This window comes from Bos taurus, chromosome 10 (assembly GCF_002263795.3).
Source record: "Bos taurus isolate L1 Dominette 01449 registration number 42190680 breed Hereford chromosome 10, ARS-UCD2.0, whole genome shotgun sequence".
Classification (NCBI taxonomy): domain Eukaryota; kingdom Metazoa; phylum Chordata; class Mammalia; order Artiodactyla; family Bovidae; genus Bos; species Bos taurus.
The window spans coordinates 71,648,440-71,672,112 of record NC_037337.1 but is presented as its reverse complement, the minus strand read 5'-3'; the positions used below and the strand labels follow the sequence as shown (position 1 = coordinate 71,672,112).

Genomic DNA, 23,673 nt, shown 5'->3' with positions numbered 1-23,673 from the left:
ACTTCACTTTCAAACTAGTTTATTAAAGATTATCCATGTTAAGTTATAGAAAAAGGGCAGAATCCTGGAAGGTTTGAATAGCTTCATCAGCTGACAGAAGCACATTTTCCCTAGGGATCATTTTCTGAGGAAAACTGAAGACATACAAGTAGGCATAATGATCTCAAAGTTTCAGGCTTTCCCCTGTTTCTATCAATACCCCAGGGCAGCTGAGGGGCTAGGTGGTTCCGTATGTAGCGCCACACTCAAATGTGTAAAGAGGAAATGGTATATTCCACTGTAGGGAGGAATATAACATTTCCCTACCATGGAGAAGGATCTCTCCCATCTGAATGCCAGTGCAAAAGAACAAAAAAACGTTTGGATATTATGCAGTATCCAGGAGCTAAATAAAAAGTAATTATAAGAATATCATGAGTCCATTCCCAAGATCAGAAGTGCTTGGATTCTCAAGCAACCACTACTAGGATCCTTTGTTTTCAGCTTGATTTTATATTGGGTAGAGGACAGCCAGGAAACCAAAGTGACATGGGGCCAAGAGAGAGTGCCAGTTTTCAGAGGATACAATGCACATTCCTTCTTCTGTACAGGTGACTCTTCCCATATTGACCAATATGATAAATTAATTTTTTTTAAAGGAAATGCTTCAAAATGAAAAAGATTGATTCTAGAGATTAGAGATTCTTTTGTATACCTCCAGTTGAATAATTTTACCAGTAGTTCAGACGGTAAAGCGTCTGCCTGCAATGCAGGAGACCCGGGTTTGATCCCTGGGAGGGGAAGATTCTCTGGAGAAGGAAATGGCAACCCACTCCAGTACTCTTGCCTGGAAAATCCCACGGACAGAGGAGCATGGTGGGCTACAGTCCATGGGGTTGCAGAGTCGGACACGACTGAGCGACTTCACTTTCACTATGAAACTATTTAACTCATACAGAGTTACACAAAAAGGTTAATTTCAGAAAGAGGTAGTATCTGGTGGTCTGTGGATGTGTTGAATGCTGCCACAGCAGAAAACTATACTTTTCAAGGCCCAGTATGAACAAGTTTGTATAGTTCCTAATTAACCAACTTGCAATATTTAAATTTAATGGTGCAAATTGCAAAGAAGTTTGTTTTAAAAACTCAAAGCATATACATACACGTAATGAATTCATTTCTTTATTGCATATTGCTATTTAAAAAAAATGTACAGTCTCATAACACATACAACATTTTTTTCTTGGTACTATAACAACAGTCTTGCACCTAAAGACTAAGTGGTACCAACTACTAAACTAATAAGATACAAGACATATAATTAAGTTTACAAATTATAATGCTTTGTCTTTTTGGCATTAATTTAAAAAAACAAACAAAAACTTTTGAAATACACACCCAAGAGAGAAAAAGTGGCTACTTACACCAGCACCAATCTAAAAAGTAGGTGTTTTTTTTCTTTTTTTCCAACAATGGCACATGGAATGACCTGCACACAGCTTTCGGGGAAAGAAACGAAAAACGGAAATGGCAAAGGAGGCCGGCCAGGATGGCCGTATCAAAACGAGGATGATTACAAAGGGCGAGAGGAACATGCTGCACAAACTTGCTCCTTTATGTGACTCCCTCCACTTGCCCATTCCTTAAACTGTAAAACAAAGCCATTTTCAAAAGGCAGTCCCAAACTCAAGCCAGATCAAATTTCTCCTGCTCTAAATAGAAAAGAATATACATAGAGGCACTTTAGTTAAGGAATAGACAAACCCCACTAGCGTACCCCACTTCTCCTCGCCTCCAAGCTTTTTTGAGCGAAGTCTCAGTCTGCGTCTTCGACACAGTATACATGCAGACTTTGATACCTAGGAGCCGGGGGAGCGCGACGTCTGCTATTTATTTGTGACTGTTTTATTTGCTAGTCATTTACTTCTGTGTAATATGTAGAAAGTCGCTAAGTTTGCAATGAGGGGGAAGAACGTAAAACCACGGCTCTTGCCAACTCTTGGAGCACGATTTCACAGCTTTGATGAAGTGCAGAGACCTTGCCCTCTGCACTAAGCATTATAGTTTATACAAATTATTTTAAATAGCACGATTCCTATACAGCACACACACTGGTATTGTTTGCCCCTTAACTGTCCCCGTGACAGCTTAAGCTCCCTGGGGGCAGGGGCTCTGTCTTGCTTACCACTGTAGCCCTACAATGCCTGGCACATAGTAGGTGTTTCAATAAATATTCGTTAATTGACTGAAACTCAATTTAGTGCGTAAATAATGTTCTAGTGCAATAGGACAAACTACTCTCCACAGGAAACCCAACCACAACAGGATTGATGGAAAGAAAATAGAGAACTTTAGCCCCCTTCCCCTACTACAAATAAATAAAGCAAAGCAAAAAAAAAAAAAAGTAACAGTCCTCTGTATATATCATATAATTTAAGGATATTAAGAGTTGGTAGGTTAATGGTAAGCATCTATATTTTATTTTCTAATGTTCATTGTTTTTATTCATTTCTCCCTGAGAGCGTTATCTTTTGGACTGAAATTTTACAGGTAGTGTTACTGACACACAATTTAAAATGACAACATATAAACAGCAAACCACTTCAAACATACTTAGAGATAAACAGATCTTGGCATCTCTGGTGGTGGTGGTGACATTTTGTGCATTCACTAAGTGTTCTTCAGTTCAGAAACATATTTACAGAAGATGCAGCTTGTCCTACAGAACAGAAAATACCAAAAAAAAAAAAAAAAGGCACCCCATAAATTTTTTAAAAAATTGTTTTTATCCTTTCAGAGAATTCTTTCTTTTAGGTCTTGGGTGGGAAATTTGAAAGTTTATAGTTCTATACTGTTAGGAAAACAAGCACATTATGGTAACTTTGTTCTTTAACAAGAGCATGGATTGCATTTAGATAAATAGTGTTCTTTCCAAAAGCAATGTAAAGAAATCATCATGAGTGCTTGGCAGGTAACTCGATGAAATTAGGGAGGGAAACTGATGTCCAGGTTTTAAACATAGAAAAGAACTCTGATTGACATTCTACAAAATTCAGATTGTGTGCAAGATGTTCTCCATAAACATTTACAGACTGCATCCCCACACCAACGTCAGAAATTCTAAGCTGGTCCTGTCAATTACTGATGCAATGCACCAGCATCGTACTTGTCAACTATCAAAAACCATTTGAAATCTATATTTTTCCAACACCAGTTTCACCAATGAAAATAATTTCAAAGTATATCAAGCTTGGAAACCATAAAATATTTCTCAAGCTATATTTATTTATTTTTTGTTTTTCTTTTTACTCTAGGGAATGTCTCCATATCTCTTTCAGGAGACAGTATTGTGCTTCTGAACAGTCATGGTGTTCGGGGAAAGAAGATGAGCCACACTCAATATGAATGCATACACAAAGGGGTTCTGAGCACATACATAGACATAGATTGTTTTTTCTGTTTTAACCAAACATAGGTCTCCAGACAACACTCAGACTTCTATATACATTTCTTAATATATACACACACATACATACACACACGTTCACACATTCACTCACAGATGAAAGGAGAAATTGCCACTGTTTGGATTGCAAGGCAGTGTAATGAAAAGTTCTAGTCACTTCAAAGGGCTGCTAATGAGCTTTCTAAAAAAGAATTCAAGGGAAATTAGAAGTTAAGTTTTGTGACCGGTCTCTCCCGGCTGCTGTCCGTCATCTGGTTGGTGATGCGCTTGCGATTCCGTTTCAGTTTGGAAAGGTCTTTGTCAAACACTTCTCCTGAGCGTAAAGCGGAAACCAGGTCATCAAACTCTCCGCCTTCTTCACTGTTCTCTTTTGCTTTCCTCATTTTCCGTTCCCTTTCACGTTGTTCTTTGAGCTGCAAAATGGAAAGCAACCGCTTAGAGAAGTGTCAGGACAATACTGCATTTTGTATTCGGTGGAGACGAACACTGTGGATGGCAGTGGTGCAGTGACGCCATGTCTGTCAATAGCTGCCGATCCCTTGGCTGTCACAAGCGGGTGACTGGGATGTGAGGGGGCTCGTTGTAGAAACAAGGAGCAATGAAAAAAATGACCACCATTTTGTAATTAGACTCTCACTGTTTAGAATCTGGGTAAACCTCATGATATTCTAATTAAAAATACTGGTTTCTTTGATGGTATAGACAGATGAAAGCAAATGCTCATCAGGCCACATTCTTGACATCAAAGGCTTATTTAGCCTCTCTCTACCATGGATGCCTAGAACCCACTATGCAAGAGTTACAATTATTAAGATCCAAATAATATGCATACATTATATAAAATGTATATATTCAGATAAAAAGGGAAAAGTAATCCTTAATTCTACCAAGAAATAACCATTATGAACCTTCTGGGGGTATGTCTCACCACTATCAACACTTACTTTACACAAAAATATTTCATGTGGAAACCATTCTGTAAGCTTTCTCACATGAGAAAGACATGACTTTTGAGGACTGCATAAATAGTCCATTATGTAGCTATTACATCATTTAGATTACTTTGCCAACAAAGGTCTGTTTAGTCAAAGCTTTGGTTTTTCCAGTAGTCATGTATGGATGTGAGAGTTGGACTATAAAGAAAGCTGAGTGCTGAAGAATTGGTGCTTTTGAACTGTGGTGTTGGATCAGACTCTTGACGGTAAGGAGACTGGACTGTAAGGAGATCCAACCAGTCCATCTTAAAGGAAATCAGTCCTGAATATTCACTGGAAGATGGGAGGAGAAGGGGACAACAGAGGATGAGACGGTTGGATAGCATCACTGACTCAATGGACATGAGTTTGAGTAAACTCTGTAAGTTGGTGATGGACAGGGAGGCCTGGTGTGCTGCAGTCCATGGGGTCACAAAGAGTCAGACACGACTGAGTGAGTGAACCATACTGAACGGAACATCATTTAGAACCAGTGCCCAGTTGGTAAACGTTTAGGCTGTCCCAGGTTAGGGCTTTATTATAAAGAGTGCTGTTCTCTTCGTGGAAATGTAGAATTATTTCTTTAGAAAGACTTCTAAGAGGTGGAACTCCAGATCAAAGGATGTGAATATATTTTTTTAGGCTTTGCATATAGACTGCCACATTGCTGAAGAGAAACTTTCTACTGACTAAACTCCCAGTAGCGTTCTAGAGGGGGCTTTGATGCCCTCCTCCTTGCCAGCACATTGGAGTGCTTCCTAAAAACCAAGCGGATGCAGTGGAGAACTTCCGGGAAGTGGGGCTGGCCCGTCACCTGCCCTCTTACCTGAGCCTCCATGCGAGCTCGGCGCTCCTCCTCCTCCTTCTTCTTTCTCATGTTTTCATTCTCTTGTTTGGCTTCTGACACAGCCTGAAGAAACTGATCAAAAATGCCAAAGAACTCATCCGGTTGTATTTTTCCAGCTTCTTCCCCAAAGTGTTTCACTGCTTTAGTAAACTGGGAAAAAGAAGGTTTTAAGAAGTTCAGTGTTTCAAGAGAACGCCATGATCACATAAATATCAATCTCTCTTAAGGGGCTGAAGCTCCAATTGAGTCAAATATAACTCACTGGATTTACCTTTGGCTGCTAAACATATCTAATCATTTCTAAAGGAAAAAATTTAATACTCCAGCATCTTGGGAAACCATTTATTCTTGTCCACCTCATTTCAGCTTAACATCTATGATTACATCCTATGACTTCTTGTTAACTAAACAGTAGTAAAAAACAAGAAAGCAGAATACCAGAGGACAGAGTGCTCAGGATATAAAACTAATAGCAAACTCAGCAGGGGTAAGGAAACTTACCCCTTTAGCTTTTCTTTGAAGTAGTTTAATATTTATTGATGCCATATGGTTAATATCAAAATCAGCTGCTTTTCCTAATCGTAAACAATGCTGGTATCACTCTATTTCCTGGGCCTCAGTTAGAAAACAATCACCGATTACGGAATCATTGAGGCAACCCAAAATTCAGGACTGAGAATACAATTTTATTCCAAAACCTTTGTTTTAGTGCCCTCTTCAAGGCAAATCTTTTAGAAACAGCTAAAATGCAAAATATTAAGGGATAATTTTTAAAAATTAAATTAAAAAATATATACAGTAACGAAACAGCACAGCCAGTCTTTAACATTTCCATTTTTAGCTCTTTTGGCGGTTATCTTCATAATTCAAGATAGTATGCTTTCAAGTGTCTTAGCGTTATTTTGGCCATCCAAATACTGTTCGGTGCCAGTCAACTGGTTTTTAAGAACTATACTTCCTTCTGTGAGGATCTCATGCTATTAAGCCTAAGCTGCAAAGGATGGTGTTTCTAGCTTCAAGGTCAAATGAATTCTCACTCCTTATGCCTTATCAACTACTAAAAAATGGCCAGCTCTTTCATTTTCTTCATAGTTAGAAACTCTTAGGTTGGGGAGGACTGCGTAAATACTTCACGGTCTAATTGCTTTTATTTTTCTTGCATTGCTTGCCTTTAATATATTAAGTGTCTGTGATGCTTTGGCAATACTACCTACATAAAGGAAATATTTTCAACATTTCTTCTTAAGTAAAACAATTTTCAATTATACATATATTTCATATCTTTAAATTTATAATAATACTCGCTCTTCACTGAGGCACCCTCGATCTTCTACTTATTTGGAGCCATTGCATTAGAAACTAAGCTCTTTAGGGAAAAATACAACATTCTTCACACACCACACACAGTGCTTTAGCTTGCTCCATGATTTTTACAAGCTAATTTCTAAAAGTTCTGGTATGAACAAAACAGCAATAGACAGCCTACAATTGCGTTTCAAAAGCATTCAAGTTCCTGCACTTCAAGCCATCCTGAATGATCTTTTTATCTAGGAATTCTAGTGATGATGAAGTCATGTATATTTTGGTCTTGGAAATCTGAAGAAAACTCGTCCCAGACTAAAGTTCCCACACTAAAATTTTTTAAAAAGTAGGGTGTGTATAAATAAAAAATTAACTATTCACTGGATTCTTAGGAAAATGTCTGAGCCCTTGAAATAGGTACTGTACTGTCTGGTTTGGGGTGGGGGCCATCAGAGTGGAGGCTGCTAACACCAGGTCACTGGTTTCAGTCAGGGGTATCAGGTAACAGCAGTCATTCAAACATATATCTGGTCTTATGTTTATTATTTAATAACGTTGGAGGTGGGGTTTCATGCTGAAAGGAGCCAGTGTATCTTAACACAATCTGCTTCTGAACTCCAACCAGTGTGCGTGTGCACTTCCATACAAAATCATCCATATCTACAACTGAAAAATGAGGTTCATTACTCAAGTTTCAAGGGGAAGAGTCACGTTTCAAGCAAAGAGTGTTGTCACAGCTGAAAAATGGGCACTGTGGACGAACTCAATAGGGTGGGTGGGTAGCTGCTTGCTGTCATTTATTAACAAGAAGAGGATGAGAGAACGTGCACGGGAATATGAATGTGTGTGAATTCTGGAAAAGGAACTAACTAGAGAGAGACTGTGAGATGGGGTAGTGGGATTTTAAGGTGTTGGGTATTTGTCAATGAAAACTTTTCCTTTATAGGAAAATAAGATTTTGTAAATAGCAAAATTCATTTTAAAAGTCCTATTTATACCTTTTGTGACGAGGCTGTGAATTAAAGTGCCTATCATTTAGTAAGTTCTTCTAGAGATTTAAAGAGGGAACACCCTGTTCTCCTGTCTCTTATCTGCTCTTGTAAGGAGAGCATCTTACACGTTTCTGAAGCACAAGGCTTCGGCCCAATAATAACCAAGAAAAAGCTGTCACAGTATTCACTGGTTTAACACCGTTCAGATACTCCAAGGTCTGACTAATCTAAAGAGATGCAGGCCAGTTAGAAAGTGTGTGTTTCAACTGATCACAGTCCTAGAAATGAAAGAGTAATTGTAATACCTGAGAGTACCAGCCCTGTCGAGCAATACTCAGTGCGCAAGGGAAAACTTACCAAGTCTTTGGCTTCTGCTAGAAGATCTTCAACGTCAGAGAAGCTGAAGCTGGCTACAGTGATGAACTGGCTGACAACAGACACAAACTTATCTCCGGGCTGTGAGGGCTGAGACTTCTGATATTCCAGCTCCTTAAACACAGGGAATGGATAATGTCAACGCAGGCTTCAGATGCAGACGCACCTTGTTTCATTTCCCTTATGCCTCAAATTTAATAAAAGTCAGAACGGCAAACACATCAAAACTACTGCAGAAACATCTTAATGATAGTTCATGTCCTGCTCTGCTTCTGCCCACCCTGCCAGAGTCATGCCCACGTGTGTAAACACATTTGCAAAATGCAATTTAACCGGTCATCCGAGTACTTTATTGGTGTGGTTTTTGTATACTGGCTTTAGAATGTAAGCAGATTAACATTGGGATAAAATTCATAGAAGTTAAATAATGGAGAGCAAGTTGGATTAAAAGGGTTTGTGACTGAAAGCAAGAGAATTTGTAGATATTCTGTGCTCAGAACTCTGGTGTCTTGATTTTTTCCCCTTTTTTCTGTATCTGCCGAGTCTACTTATTTCATAAGCTGTGATATCTAGGTCAGTAGAATTTCAGCTGTAGCGTCTGGCACTGTAATGCCATTTTTCTTCTCATCCATACCATTCGGGTTTTGTGAACAGTCAGGTAGAGGTGTTAGTGTCGTGTTAATTAGCCATCCTCTCCATTACCATGGTGATGAACACAGCTTATTCAAATTTCATTTCAATAATAACTTAAACCATTTCCAGATGCATTCTCCTATTTCATTCCACAAAACCTCTATGAGTGTTCAATTATTATGCCAATTGTATTGACACATAAATTGAGGTTCAGAGGCATTCTTTGCTCAAAGTCAAGTAGCTGATAAGTGATACAGGCAAAATTTGAACTCAACCTCTAACTCCAGGGTCTCAGTAACAACTTCTCTGTGTATCTATTGACTTATTCTGGATCTCTATTTTCTTCCATACCTGCTATGGCAGAGAGTCTAACAAGCAGGAGAGTAGAGGTCACAAGCTAGGGGTTGATTCAGCTCAACCACTGACTTGGTTTTTATCCATGGCAAGTAGCCTGGGCCTTAGTTTCTTCACTCATAAAAGGAGGGCAATATACATATTACCAGGGGAATCAAGTGAAATAAAAGTGGAAACTTTTATGGAACTTGCTCTGATTAAAAGAAATTGCCACAATTCTAGTCCTTGGGTTGGTAAGGGAGTTATATATGTGAGGTGCAGAGATGTGAAAACAATTTTAACGTGTTTCATGACTGTGTAATTTCATGAGAATTCCACCTTTGATATCTTTCCAACAGTATGACTGACTTGTGCAATGCACCGTTGGGACACATGAATATTTGCACAGGTTAAAGTCTGCCCCCCAATATTTCCTCCCTCTTAACATTTAAGCTGCCGGGGGTAGAGAGAAGCTGCTGTAGGCCGTTTCCTATGAAGAGTGTGTTACAGTGTACATGACCCAGGGGCTAGAGAGATTTCAGCAAAATGACCTTTAATAAATCCCTCAAACACACAACTTCCTTGGGACCCCTGTCTTATGCCTTGTTCTGAACTAGCTCAGATGCAGGGCTCAGAGCATCCATTATCAGACTTTAGGGCTGTCACAGCTGCCATGCTAGTCTCAAGAAAGCTTTCCACTGGGAGGAAATACAGCAGAATGAAGGCTATAAACAAGCTTTGTCCCAAACCGCCCTTACCCTGTTTGGCCTGTGAAAGCCGAGGACCATGTGCCACGCTCCTTTATAGTCTCCCAGCCACAGGGCTGGGAAAACAGTGCACTCAATTCATCTCCTGCACTTTTTAAACAGTGGCCTACCCACCACGTCTTTCTTCTTCCTCCCCCCAAAAAAGGGAAAAAGAGAAAACCTCACATGCTCCTTAATTTATTAAAAACAGAAAAGATTAGCATCGTGACTTTAATTTGTATTAGAGCTTCTTAATGATGCCAACTACTTTCTATGGCAGTTTTACAAGCAGGAGGAGGGTCCTTTTGGTGTTACCCATAAGTTGATCTGTGGGGCACCTTCCCGAGCTGCCTGTAAACCAGCCTCCTGCACCAAGGGCCAGGCCAGAGCCCTGTCTGCTCTTGGGAGCAAGGCTTCCACCCTAATCTGTCTCCATCTTGGTGACAGCCCCCGTGTGGTACCCACGGGGCACCGCGCCCTCAAATCAGGGTTAAGGCCACTGGCTCCTCTTCCTCCAGCACTCTGATCTGCTTTCCTTCCATGGAGCCCGGGCTTAGGTCATCTCGTAGACTTGGGCGGCTTCCCTCCTCTGTACCTAAGCTCACTCTCCCTCCTTCTAAGCCGTAGCTTGAAGTTCATCTCATCTAGAAGAGATACTTCCTCTCACACACGCCAGCTATTCCCTAAGGCCCAGGCTAACCTAAATCACCACCTTCCTTTGAAAGGCACCTTTGTCATCACTTTACAGGAGGTAAACTGGACTGACTGCTCCTGGCCACTGTAACACGTGGAGGGCAAGCATTCTGAGCCATCGTGATCTCCTCGCCTTAAGAATGGACTGTACCCTTAAAGTGTTCAATGCATTCTCCCCAAAGGGTCAATGCAAAGACGACAGAGAAGTTCCACTGCTCTACTGACAGTGAACATTTATCAAGAGAACAGGAGCACTGAGCAGACCTTGAAGAGTCTCTAGCCCAATCCACTGTCACAAGTCCTACGTCACAGGTAGCAAAGTGGTAGAACTCTGGGTCCAGTGTCCCAGCTCCCGTGATGCCCGCTGCTGTGTCGCCAGGCTAAACACAGTCTGCCTTTGCTTCTCTGTTTTTGCATTTTATTTTTAATAGTAAATGTTTCTCCCGAGCATACCAGCATGCCAAGGCAACTGGCAACTCCTCCGCTGGACACCAGTAATGACAAGACTGGGAATTAGAACAAGAAACAGAGACTCACCATCTCTACTGCTTTCAGGCCACTTCTCAACGTGCTTATTTCTTTGTCCAGCTCAGTCATGCTGTTGTAAATGGCAGCATTTTAGTAACTAACATGGGACTTATACTTGTGAATTAAATGTACAATGAGTTTAAATATTTCATTCTTGGTCATCCACACTATTTTAAGTGTTTAAAATTTTTAAATTAAAATTCATTTTAAATGCTTAAAATTCTCTTCAGCATTCAGATCTCACAGAAAGACAGCAACATTTTAAACTTATATGGATTATGTTTCTTGTTTTCCATAGCCAGCAGGTATGAGAGGGAGAGATATATATAGGTATATTGGATAAAAAGAACAGAATAGAAATATGACGTTTTAATCTCACAAAAATCTCACTTAAGCAAATTATGGTATGTAGAAATAAATTTCTTGCCACGTGTGACTTCCTTTGGACAAGGGGAAGAAAGAGCTGAGGCACAGGCATGTGTGTGCTGTGCTCATCATTACTGTATTGCTTTTCAAGAAAACTCTGATAGTCTGAGGGCTTCCCATGTGGCTCAGCTGGTAAAGAATCTGCCTGCAATGCAGGAGACCCCAGTTAGATTCCTGGGTTGGGAAGATCCCCTGGAGAAGGGAAAGGCTACCCACTCCAGTATTCTGGCCTGGAGAATTCCATGGACTGTATAGTCCTTGGGATCGCAAAGAGTCAGACATCACTGAGTGACTTTCACTTTCACTGATAGTATGAATACTACAAGGTGATAGCCTACATTTCAATCAAAAATGATTTTTCTTAGTTTTCATTTTTGTTGTTGTTTTTTAAAACGAAGTTTCCTAGACTTTTCTCATAATGCTTTTTATTTGATGGCTTTAAACATTAGAGATTATAACCATTCTCACAGAGAATTCACAAGTAAACAAATTCGCCAATACTTCATTTACCTTCACATTTTAATTGCATGCCTTACATCATGGTACATTTCTCCCAAACTCTACAGAGGAAAAAAATTAGGCTGCTCATCAGATTTTTCAAAATGACTGCAAAAAGATGCAGTTTAAAGTATTTTTTTTTTAAGGGGGGAGAGGAGCTGGGTGCAATAGAAGAGCAGCAAGGAAAAGTGCATGCCCCTCACGAGGTCTCTGAAAAGTGGTGTGAAGTTTACGGGGAAAACCTGGCGTCTTTCCACTTTATTTGTATTCCTTCATTTGCATAAAGACTGCTTTCCATTAAAAGGCTGCTTGGTTTCTGGGAGTGTATGCACCTGGGAAAATTGATACCAGCAACGCCCTGACCTGCAGCACTTCTGTTTGCTTAACGACAAATCCTCATATTCTCATTTAACTAAGGGTGCTCCCACCTGTATTTTAAGAGAACCACCCCTTCCAACTAGTGAAACCACATTTCTTCCCTGTATCTTCGTAACTCAGAAAATTAGGTTTTGCAGAAGTTAAAAACTGTATCCAGGAGTATGCCAAAACAGCTAGAACAAGTATACACAACATACGCTCACAGTATGGTTCAACAATACCTTGAACAACACAGGTGTGAACTGTGAGGGTCACTTACACATCATTTTTTCCCCAGTAATTATGGACTAAGTGATTTGTGGCTGACTGATTCCTCAGATGTGGAACCATGGATGTGGAGGAACTCGTATAGGAAGGGTCAATTATAAAGTTATATGTTGGATTTTCAAACTGTGCGTGGGCGTTAGGGAGTGTGTTGGCACCCATAACTCCCTTCTTCAAGAGTTAATCATATATTCAAAATTATGTAATACATCTGGGTGACTTGGAAATGATTCAAACTACTTCAGGGGAAAGCTGAAGTATACTATTCAGGGGAAAGCAAGACAGAAGGACCCTCTTAAGGTAACACTATCTCAATGGCTAAAGCAAGGGATTTGAAAAGCTGAAACGATTCAGTGTTAGTACTTACTTTACTTTTGCTGCTTGAGGAATGTCCCGCAGCTCCTCATTTAGATTGAGAACCTTGGGGTATTTATTTTCCACAATAGTGATGAGATAGTGCAAAAGTGTAATGTTCCTACAGTTAGAGGAGAGAGTATTAAACATGGTTGATATCGGCATATGATTTGCATATTCAAGTGTCTGATTCCAAAAGAAAGCTGTATCCTGCATTACTTTCAAAATTTGGAGGTTCCTGTAAAGCAGGAATTCAAGAGAAAGGGATAAGAGGAGAGTATTTATGGGATTTACATAAATAGATGTCAAAAGAGGCACACATCTTCTGAAACGGAAGGGCAGGGGATGAGAATTACATTTTTGGCCCATAATGAGGACGCTTCCAAATCTGGGTGATGCGATGAGTGATGAAAATGAGTCTGAACCATTGCCAGTGGGGACATCCCTTCACAGTGCATCCACCCAAAGATGAGACCTGCCCTGGCAGTTCAGAACAAAGCAGGGTCGGGTGGGGAGTGAGGGATGTCTGTCTAATGCACCAAAGAGGACAGTTAATTTTCAAGTCTGAGAGTACAGACCAGCGACCCACAGATGGGAATCACTGAGAATTCTCATTTAAGGTTTCTTTGGTCTGGGGGATAACATTTTCCCCTTTTGACTCGTTTGTTTTTCTCTTTCCCCCTCTGACCTCATCTGTTTTGCTGCTGCAGCAAAGGGTGGCTGGAAAGTTAGGAAGCCCCCCCCCATTTCAGGGAAGGGCCTGGAACTGGGCCAGGACTATGCCATCATGGGTATGATATCCTCGCAGCCTAATTTTAGCAACACTTCAGCTCCTAACTGCATAACTGGCTCCCTCTTCAGTGTTGACAGGGCTGAACCCTGACTGACCTGGGCTGAAAAGGCAGGCATCTGATAACTGTATCCATGAGGCCACGCCATAGGAGTCTGGTCCCCTTGTCCCCGACTCCAATGCACACTACAATCACGTGAATCCCAGATGCCTGTGCCAACCTGGGATTCATCAGTTGGAATGAAGTGGGAGCCAGGCTGAGTATTTTTAAAAACTTCCCATTGAGTCTAACAGCCAAGATCAAGAACCACTTAGTCTGTTGAAAGTTACCATAATTAGGAGGACACAAATACATTGCTTAAAAACCATTTCCATAATTTTTAGGCAGTTTGCTAATTCACAAGGCTAAGTCACAACAGTCTCCCCAGCAACTAAAGTGAAGCAAAGTTGGCAAACAATTTTTTTCCATATCAATGCAAACCATTTCTGGTTACCCTTGTAGCTTCCTAGAAGTCAATGCAATCCTATTCCTCTGAGATAACTGGCTCACGTGGAAAAAAATTTCCCCTTATTTTTCTTGCTCTCAATAATTAGAGAACCATTGTTCAGCAAAGTAAAACAGTAGCTAATAGTTCTGGTCACTTATTTTGCAGATGTTCAGCTGTATTGTTCCATTTCAATTTTGCCATTCACAGAATCTATGTGTCTGCCATGTGCTGGTTGCATGAGGGGCAAATTCCAGAGCCCATCATGAGAAAGACTAATGCTGTTTCCCTTCATTATTTTAGAGAAATAAATGTATTTAATTAATCATATATACTTTTTGTGTGGAGAAAGACTTAAAACTAGATCAGTTTCTATATTTGTCTGTTATCCAAATAACACCTGATGTGAATGAATATAAATTCTTGAATAATAAAAACTAACTAGACATCTCACATTGGATTATTCTCTGGTCATTACCATAAACAAGCCTATAATGCAGAGTGAAGAGGGAAAAGAAAAAGATCAGAAATGGTTTTGTTTATTAATGTTTTGAAAAGGCTAACTGTGTACTTAGCCTTTTTATTTTTATATTAACTAGTAGATAATCATGTAGTAAGTGCCCGGTTATCAGTAAGTTGGAAGGGTGGGATGCAAAGGGTATTAAGGGCATGGTATGTGTGCACACCTGTGTGTGGAGAGGCCCTCCACCTGTGACGGGTGGTGAGGGTTTTCTTCTGCCCCAACCTATAAGCTCAGGGGAAGAGAACTCCCTTCCTTAAAAGATGGCTGGCCTTTCACATGCAAATAAGATGCTGCAGTTATCTACTACAGCTTTCAAATAAAATCTGCCTATTGGTAGAGGAAAGCTGTGGGCAGACCACTAGAACAGTTGTCAAATATCTGTAAGGCCAAACAGGCTGTGACCTCAGACAAGCTAAATGAGACACCTGACCCTGACCCTGGCCTCCGTTTCTTTATCTGACAACAGGTGATATAGCACTTGGCCTGGAGACTTCACAGGCTGTTGTGACAAGCACATGTGAAACGGCTCTGAAAGGATCGAGTGCTTACATTAAAAATAAGGTGGTGGTGACAGAATCTATCAGCTGCCCTTTGTTAATCTATTTCTACACAATGTAAAAATAAGGCTTAGCTCTACAACTAAACACATTGCTTATTTCTTATAGGATGGATTCAAGGTTGCCATTATGCTATGCTTCACTAACCCTATAGAAAATACAGAGTAAAAAGCTCACTAGTTGGGAATAATTAGGGTGAAGAGAAGTATTTCTAAAAAGAATTCAGGTTACAGAGAAGTTTACCTTAGAAACAATTCCTTCCAAGACAGTGAGAACCTTAGAGAACTACAGTTCTCAGAGAAGCTAGAGTTAATATGCCTAATGCCCTTGCCAGTAAATGACACCAGTGCATTTTCACATCCTGGTGTCTCTAATAAGAATCTGTTCACTTGTTCACTTAAAACACACTTTCTAGGAAGCATTTTAATGAGTCTTGGGATGAACAGCTGAACACCAACAGCCAGAACGCATGTATACCCTCATCTTTTCATATAGCTGCTTGCTTCCAGGTACTAAGGAAAACACAATCTATAAAGCCAGCAAGCCTCACATTCTATCCTCAGCTGCTAGTTTATCTTTGTGGAGGAGTAGCAATTAGGAGAGGTCACGAGGAGACTATTAGGATGCTGGTAATGCTCTGTTTCTTGATCTGGTCACTACTTACACAGATCTGTTCAATTTGTGAAACCTCATCTAGCAGTGTATTTCCAGTGTGTGAACTTGCCTTTCACATATTACACGATACAAAATGTTTACCTGAGAAAACCCAAAACACAAAAAACTTGGACTAGATGATATCCTTGTGGAATGAAAATAAAGGATAACTGGCCCAGTGGGAACTTGGGATTCGCGTGGTCCTGAGGTAAGAAAGGATCAGTGTCAGAGGAGGACAAGAAGGAGAAAGTGCAGACCAGACACTTGAGTGTCAGGAGGCCCAGAGTTATACAGCTGAGCCCCAACCTACGTGCTCAGGTTCTCCATACTTACTTGTCAATACTGGATTTGGTGTCGGCAATCTTATTTAGGCTGGATATCTTGAATCCATACGCATTGCCTCTTTGGCCTTTATTCATGTAATTTCCAAACGCCAAAACCACTTCCAGCAACTGCTTCAGGGCACCACTCCTAAACACCTCTTCTGAGCCAGAACGAATTGCTTCAAAACAAAATACACAAAACTATTACAACCAAGACTTTTCAGTGATACTCATCCTAAATCCACACCCGATAACAGATACCAAAGATGTAAGATGGGGTCATTAGATTACCTGGGAGCACTTTCTGAACACCTATACCAGAAGCAAGACAGGAGGGGGCCAGGAGAGTCAGCTCAGGTTGTTCAAGAGACCCAGAGGCAGCTGCACAATCCCAGCCTTTCTTTTTCCTGGTTGATTCACCGACCGTAAGCAGTTAGGAATACATAGAGCGTCGATTGCATTTTCCACATTCCTTTGCAGACCCTTTCTTGCCTGGTGTGTGAGTCAGATCACAGGACTATTGACCAATTTCACCAGTAGAAAAACTGGGCACACGTGTGACATGTCACAGCTGGCAGGTGTCATCAGGGCCCCAAGGCCAGCCTGCACTCTGTGCTGGGCTCATAAGTTGCCCACATTTCAAACAGCTAAAAATTGAACAGCCTCAAAATCAAACCACCTACCAGCCTCAAATCTTCCTTTAGAAAAATCCAGTAAGATTCAAATCAACAAAATTAGAAATAAAAATGGAGAGATCACAACAGACAACACAGAAATACAAAGGATCATAAGAGACTACTATCAGCAGCTATATGCCAATAAAATGGACAACTTGGAAGAAATGGACAAATTCTTAGAAAAGTACAACTTTCCAAAACTGAACCAGGAAGAAATGGACACTCTTAACAGACCCATTACAAGCACGGAAATTGAAACTGTAATCAGAAATCTTCCAGCAAACAAAAGCCTAGGACCAGATGGCTTCACAGCTGAATTCTACCAAAAATTTAGAGAAGAGCTAACACCTATCCTACTCAAACTCTTCCAGAAAATTGCAGAGGAAGGTAAACTTCCAAACCCATTCTATGAGGCCACCATCACCCTAATACCAAAACCGGACAAAGATGCCACAAAAAAAGAAAACTACAGGCCAATATCACTGATGAACATAGATGCAAAAATCCTTAACAAAACTCTAGCAAACAGAATCCAACAACATATTAAAGAGATCATACATCGTGACCAAGTGGGCTTTATCCCAGGGATGCAAGGATTCTTCAATATCCACAAATCAATCAATGTAATACACCATATTAACAAATTGAAAAATAAAAACCATATGATTATCTCAATAGATGCAAAGAAAGCCTTTGACAAAATTCAATATCCATTTATGATAAAAATAAAAAAAAACCCTCCAGAAAGCAGGAATAGAAGGAACATACCTCAACATAATAAAAGCTATATATGACAAACCCACAGCAAACATTATCCTCAAAGGTGAAAAACTGAAAGCATTTCCCCTAAAGGCAGGAACAAGACAAGGGTGCCCACTCTCACCACTACTATTCAACATAGTTTTGGAAGTTTTGGCCACAGCAATCAGAGCAGAAAAAGAAATAAAAGGAACCCAGATTGGAAAAGAAGTAAAACTCTCACTGTTTGCAGATGACATGATCCTCTACATAGAAAACCCTAACCTAATGACTCCACCAGAAAATTACTAGAGCTAATTAATGAATATAGTAAAGTTGCAGGATATAAAATCAACACACAGAAATCCCTTGCATTCTTATACACTAACAATGAGAAAACAGAAAGAGAAATTAAGGAAACAATTCCGTTCACCATTGCAATGAAAAGAATAAAATACTTAGGACTATATCTACCTAAAGAAACAAAAGACCTATATATAGAAAACTATAAAACACTAGTGAAAGAAATCAAAGAGGACACAAATAGATAGAGAAATATACCGTGTTCATGGATTGGAAGAATCAATATAGTGAAAATGAGTATACTACCCAAAGCAATCTATAGATTCAAAGCAATCCCTATCAAGCTACCAATGGTATTTTTCACAGAACTAGATCAAATAATTTCACAATTTGTATGGAAATACAAAAAACCTTGAATATCCAAAACAATCTTGAGAAAAAAGAATGGAACTGGAGGAATCAACCTGCCTGACTTCAGGCTCTACTACAAAGCCACAGTCATCAAGACAGTATGGTACTGGCACAAAGACAGAAATATAGATCAATGGAACAAAATAAAAGCCCAGAGATAAATCCATGCACCTATGGTCACCTTATCTTCGACAAAGGAGGCAAGAATATACAATGGATTAAAGACAATCTCTTTAACAAGTGGTGCTGGGAAAACTGGTCAGTCACTTGTAAAAAAATGAAACTAGAACACTTTCTAACACCATACACAAAAATAAACTCAAAATGGATTAAAGATCTAAATGTAAGACCAGAAACTATAAAACTCCTAGAGGAGAACATAGGCAAAACATTCTCCGACATAAATCACAGCAGGATCCGCTATGACCCACCTCCCAGAATATTGGAAATAAAAGCAAAAATAAACAAATGAGACCTAATTAAGCTAAAATATTTTGCACAATGAAGGAAACTATAAGCAAGGTGAAAAGACATCCTTCAGAATGGGAGAAAATAATAGCAAACGAAGCACCTGACAAAGAATTAATCTCAAAAATATACAAGCAACTCCTGCAGCTCAATTCCAGAAAAATAAATGACCCAATCAAAAAATAAGCCAAAAAACTAAACAGACATTTCTCCAAAGAAGACATACAGATGGCTAACAAACACATGAAAAGATGCTCAACATCACTCATTATCAGAGAAATGTAAATCAAAACCACGATGAGGTACCATTTTACGCCAGTCAGAATGGCTGCTATCCAAAATTCTACAAGCAATAAATACTGGAGAGGTGTGGAGAAAAGGGAACCCTCTTACACTGTTGATGGGAATGCAAACTAGTACAGCCACTATGGAGAACAGTATGGAGATTCCTTAAAAAACTGGAAATAGAACTGCCATATGACCCAGCAATCCCACTGCTGGGCATACACACCGAGGAAACCGGAATTGAAAGAGACACGTGTACCCCAATGTTCATCGCAGCACTGTTTATAATAGCCAGGACATGGAAGCAACCTAGATGTCCATCAGTGGATGAATGGATAAGAAAGCTGTGGTACATATACACAATGGAGTATTACTCAGCCATTAAAAAGAATACATTTGAATCAGTTCTAATGAGGTGGATGAAACTGGAGCCTGTTATACAGAGTGAAGTAAGCCAGAAAGAAAGACACCAATACAGTATACTAACACATATATATGAAATTTACAAACATGGTAATGATAACCCTGTATGCGAGACAGCAAAAGAGACACAGATATATAAAACAGTCTTTTGGACTCTGTGGGAGAGGGCGAGGGTGGGATGGTTTGGGAGAATGGCATTGAAACATGTATATTATCATATGTGAAATGGATTGCCAGTCCAGGTTCGATGCATGATACAGGGTGCTCGGGGCTGGTGCACTGGGATGACCCAGAGGGAGGGGATGGGGAGGGAAGTGGGACGGGGGTTCAGGATGGGGAATACATGTACACATGAATCCGTGGTGGATTCATGTCGATGTATGGCAAAACCAATACAATGTTGTAATTAGCCTCCAAAAAACAAATTAATTAAAAAAAAAAAAGAAAAATCCAGTAAGGCCCCATTGTAAGAAAGATAACTGTAGGTTTGGTGTCAGTAGCAATCAAATTCCTCACCAATACCCAGAGAGCAAAAGCCCAGGGGTTGTGCGTGAGCTCCAGTACTCAGGCTAGGCCAGCAAGCTGAATGCAGACCTTAAGTAATTATCTGCCAGAATTCCAACAGATTTCAAGGGAAAAAAAAATTACCAAAGGGATTCTATTGACTATATGCACTTGCATGCACTTGTACATGAGCACTTGGGATGAATAGCATTTCCATTCTGAGGGACTTGACTTTACCTTCTACTTTGGGTTTCACTTCTGCTACACGCTCTGCGAACTTCTTTTTGAAGTACAGCGATTGCAGTCTTTGTTGATAATGATTAATTCTGTAAGAGCAAGCATTAACTAATGAACACTTAATACACCTATATTCCCTCAAAGGTGACAGTACCTTGGAGCACCTGTGCTGCCTTCCCCCCTTCTCCTCCCTCCTCCCTGCCTAGAGAGTTCCTCTCTGGGACAGAAGCACAGGGCCTGAGCCCAACCATGCCTGCAGAACCCACTTCCCACTGCCCTACAGGGCGTGTTCCAGCAAGGGCAGCAGGTCCTCAGCTCCGATCAGCTTAGGCAGTTGCTAAAAGCAACTGGGAGCTAACTGCTCTTGACTGAAGCCCCCTTCTCTTCCTCAGAGTCCCAGCAGCTCTTGAGAACAGAAAAGAGATAAAAAGGAATGAAAATGTAAAGACTCCCCTCTGCTGCTGCAAATAAGAGGCTGATGCCTGCCCTCCTCCTGTGCTGCCTCACTTTCTACAAAGTTTGTCTTTGGCAGAACTGTAGGGTAAAACTTGTCTCCAGGCTTCTTTCCTTACACCGTCTCTCCCTACACCTTCCTCTTTCTTCACAGCTGGCTCCCTATCTGTGCCCCTCAGAACTGGAAAGCTCTGCTTTCCAGGAGAGCAACTAGCACCTAGAGATAACAGGGAACTGGCCTCTGACTGCCACCAGGACAGGCTGCCTGGTGTTTCTGAGTGGGTGAGAGTGGGCACTTCTGTCAGACCTTCTGAAATCACTGCTTGATCTGCTCTTCAGTGGAAACTTCAGTTTAGGAGGACCAGGGATCAGCTCTCATCCAAAACTATGCCATATAATCAGACAGATGCAGCCCAGGTTCTGTTCTTATTCAGTGACCTTGAACAGGAACCTTAACTCCTCCATTAGTTGGCAAAAAATATTTCCCTGCCTGACAGCCCTCCTGGGAGTGCTGATAGAAGGATTAAGATGCATGCAAAGACCTAGACAGTTACTAAGTGGCAGCTACTGTGGTCATATATTTGTCCACATGAAGGGACAAATGCACACCTGTCAAAATTTCAAAATCATCCTTTATTCTACAGTAGTATATGAAATGGCAAGTTGAGATGAAACAAAAATAAGTTCAGACACAGCAGAAATGTAGAGTGAGAGGCATGTTTACCTTCACCACCACGTAGGCCATCGGCACTCAGGGGAGGCACTCTGTCCTGAGGTTGACTGAGAGTTTCAAGACCACTGGTTCTTGCCTAATGCAGAATCAATTCGCTAGGCCTGGGAGGGCAAATCGACTCAGCTCACATGCCAAATTCAATTACGGAGCAGAGGCTGCTGTGGGGCTTTCTGGAGAAGGGCTGAGAAAGCTTGCCAAGGCTCCATGGGAAGAGTGCCATGATTGATTAGTGATGTCTGCATGTGTCATGATTTGACATCTAGGCCCTGGCTATTTTGTTATGTGGGCTCCAGGCTGTTACCTTTGAGTCTGTCCACTGTTTTCTATTTTACAACAACCTTGAGATGTTGAAGTACAAGGAAGAATGAGCTAGAATCCCAAGAGATCAAAATGGTAAGAAGGATGACGCTGACTGGAACCAGGAAAAGTTATGACTTGATTAGGTCAAAGTACATGAGTCAGAGGCCCAGAGATAGAGATAATTGTGAAGAAACCCTGACCCTGGCTTACCCATGGGCAAGAACACACAAAACAGAACAGTCAAGTTCCACACAACTCAGATTTGAGGGATTTAAAAAGACTTCAAATTAAGCCAGGTTAATTGGCCCAGATAATTCAACAGGAATCAAAAGTTTCACTTCCTTAGAAAGGCCAGGGGCATCTTTGCTTTTGAAACATTTTCAAACTCACCTGCTCATCTCAAAAAGGAATCTGTCAGCCTTGGCCATCCGATCTAGTTCATGTTTATGTTCTTCCAACAGGTCAATATCACTTTTTTCAGGAACAAATTTCAAGAGCTAGAAAGTACACACAAATATTAAAACTGAGGTTTATAATTTAAATTCTTGTCCTAATTTTTCACCCTTTCAGTTAAATTTGTCCCATGATGAAAATTTAATTTTTTAATTTATAAGCTCTCCTCATAGGTGACTGTTATGATACAATAGAAGTGATAAAATCTTTCCATTTAGGTGGCCAAAAGGTACAAACTTCCAGTTACAAGATAAACCGGTACTGGGGGTGTAATGTACAACATGATGGTTATAATTAGCCCTGCTTCTTGATATATATGAAAGCTATTAACAGAGTAAATCCTGAAAGTTCTCATCACAAAGGAAGAAAAACTTTTGCTTTAAAAATATTTTATATATAAGAAATGACAGGTGCTAACTTAACAGTATGGAAACCATTTCAAATTTGATAGTCAAACCATTACGCCATACACCTTAAATTTATAGTGATGTATATTTCAATCAAAATGGGTGCGAAAACTTTTCTATTTTTACTTGAAAGTAGTTAAACAGGTGTAAGATTCATTTCTGGTACCTATCTGTTCTTTAATGCCTCTCATTCACAATCGAGAAGTTCTTTCCCAGACCTACTTTACAGAGACCATTAGACGGACCTTAGAGATTCAATACTAGAGATTAGGCCACTTCCCCAGCATTATAAAACAAGTGCATATGATATTCAGAAATAGAACTTGGGTCTTGACTTCCAGCTGTCTTTTTTTTTTTCTTCTATACATCATGCTGGAATGAGTAATTCTGTGTGTATTTTCCAATCAATTTGCTTATTTCTTGGGCTCATCTAATTCCATCTCCTTGTTTGCTCTATGTAGAGCTGGGTGAGAAGGACACAGAAGGACTTAAAGTTTTTGATTCCACATTTTATTTTGCAGGAAGAAATGAGCATGGAATGTAGAAGAGATAGCAATAATACTTTAAGTTGAAAAAGCACTTCTGTATGTGTCTAATTTCCTTTAAAAGCACAAACGTATATGTGTATGCCCAGGCCTGTGTGTGTGTGTGTGTGCTATTTTCTAGATCAAATATTCTCGGACTTTAAAAGAAAAAATTTACACTAAGCCTCTGGGCCCCAAGTTCCTACCCATAACTCAGTGCTGGCACTGGGCTGTCCACTTAGCAGACTTTCAAATGTTTTTTGGGTTTAACTAAGGGACCTTAGAAAAGGCAGTCAGTCGAGGTACTGCCAGCAGAGAAAGAGAAGTGGAACTACAGGGAAGAAGATGAATGACGTGAGGTTGGAAATATATTCCCGGCAGAGTGCTTATCTGGGGTCTGGAATGGGCTGAGGTCTGGAATGGGCAGCGTAGCATTTATAAAGGAGGAAGAGCAGCTGTCATGGCAGTGGGGGAGGGTAGAGGTCGGGGAGGGCAGGGAGGAGCAAGGCCTTCATAGGAAATTCAGTCTTTATTTTGAAGGCATGGGATGTAACATAAAATCTTAAGTAGGGGAATGAGTTTGCACTTTAAAAAGATCACTCTGCCTGCAGAATGGAGAAAATCAGAAAGGATCAGA

At 40.4% G+C, this 23,673-nt stretch overlaps 1 protein-coding gene across 5 annotated transcripts in view; it reads right to left on the bottom strand.

Annotated features, from left to right (window-relative positions):
- Positions 1–1,145: 1,145 nt before the first annotated feature.
- DAAM1 (dishevelled associated activator of morphogenesis 1) overlaps positions 1,146–23,673 on the bottom strand; it is a 191,639-nt gene continuing 169,111 nt past the window's right edge. For 3 of the 5 annotated variants that reach the window (XM_059890352.1, XM_005211965.5, XM_005211966.5), the window contains 8 exons: positions 22,043–22,149; positions 20,167–20,255; positions 16,131–16,299; positions 12,802–12,909; positions 10,878–10,938; positions 7,918–8,049; positions 5,246–5,416; positions 1,146–3,858 (listed from right to left, as the gene is read on the bottom strand). In XM_059890352.1, the coding sequence (XP_059746335.1) occupies positions 3,649–3,858; positions 5,246–5,416; positions 7,918–8,049; positions 10,878–10,938; positions 12,802–12,909; positions 16,131–16,299; positions 20,167–20,255; positions 22,043–22,149 (1,047 nt within the window). In that variant the 3' untranslated portion in view covers positions 1,146–3,648. 5 annotated transcript variants of the gene reach the window in all.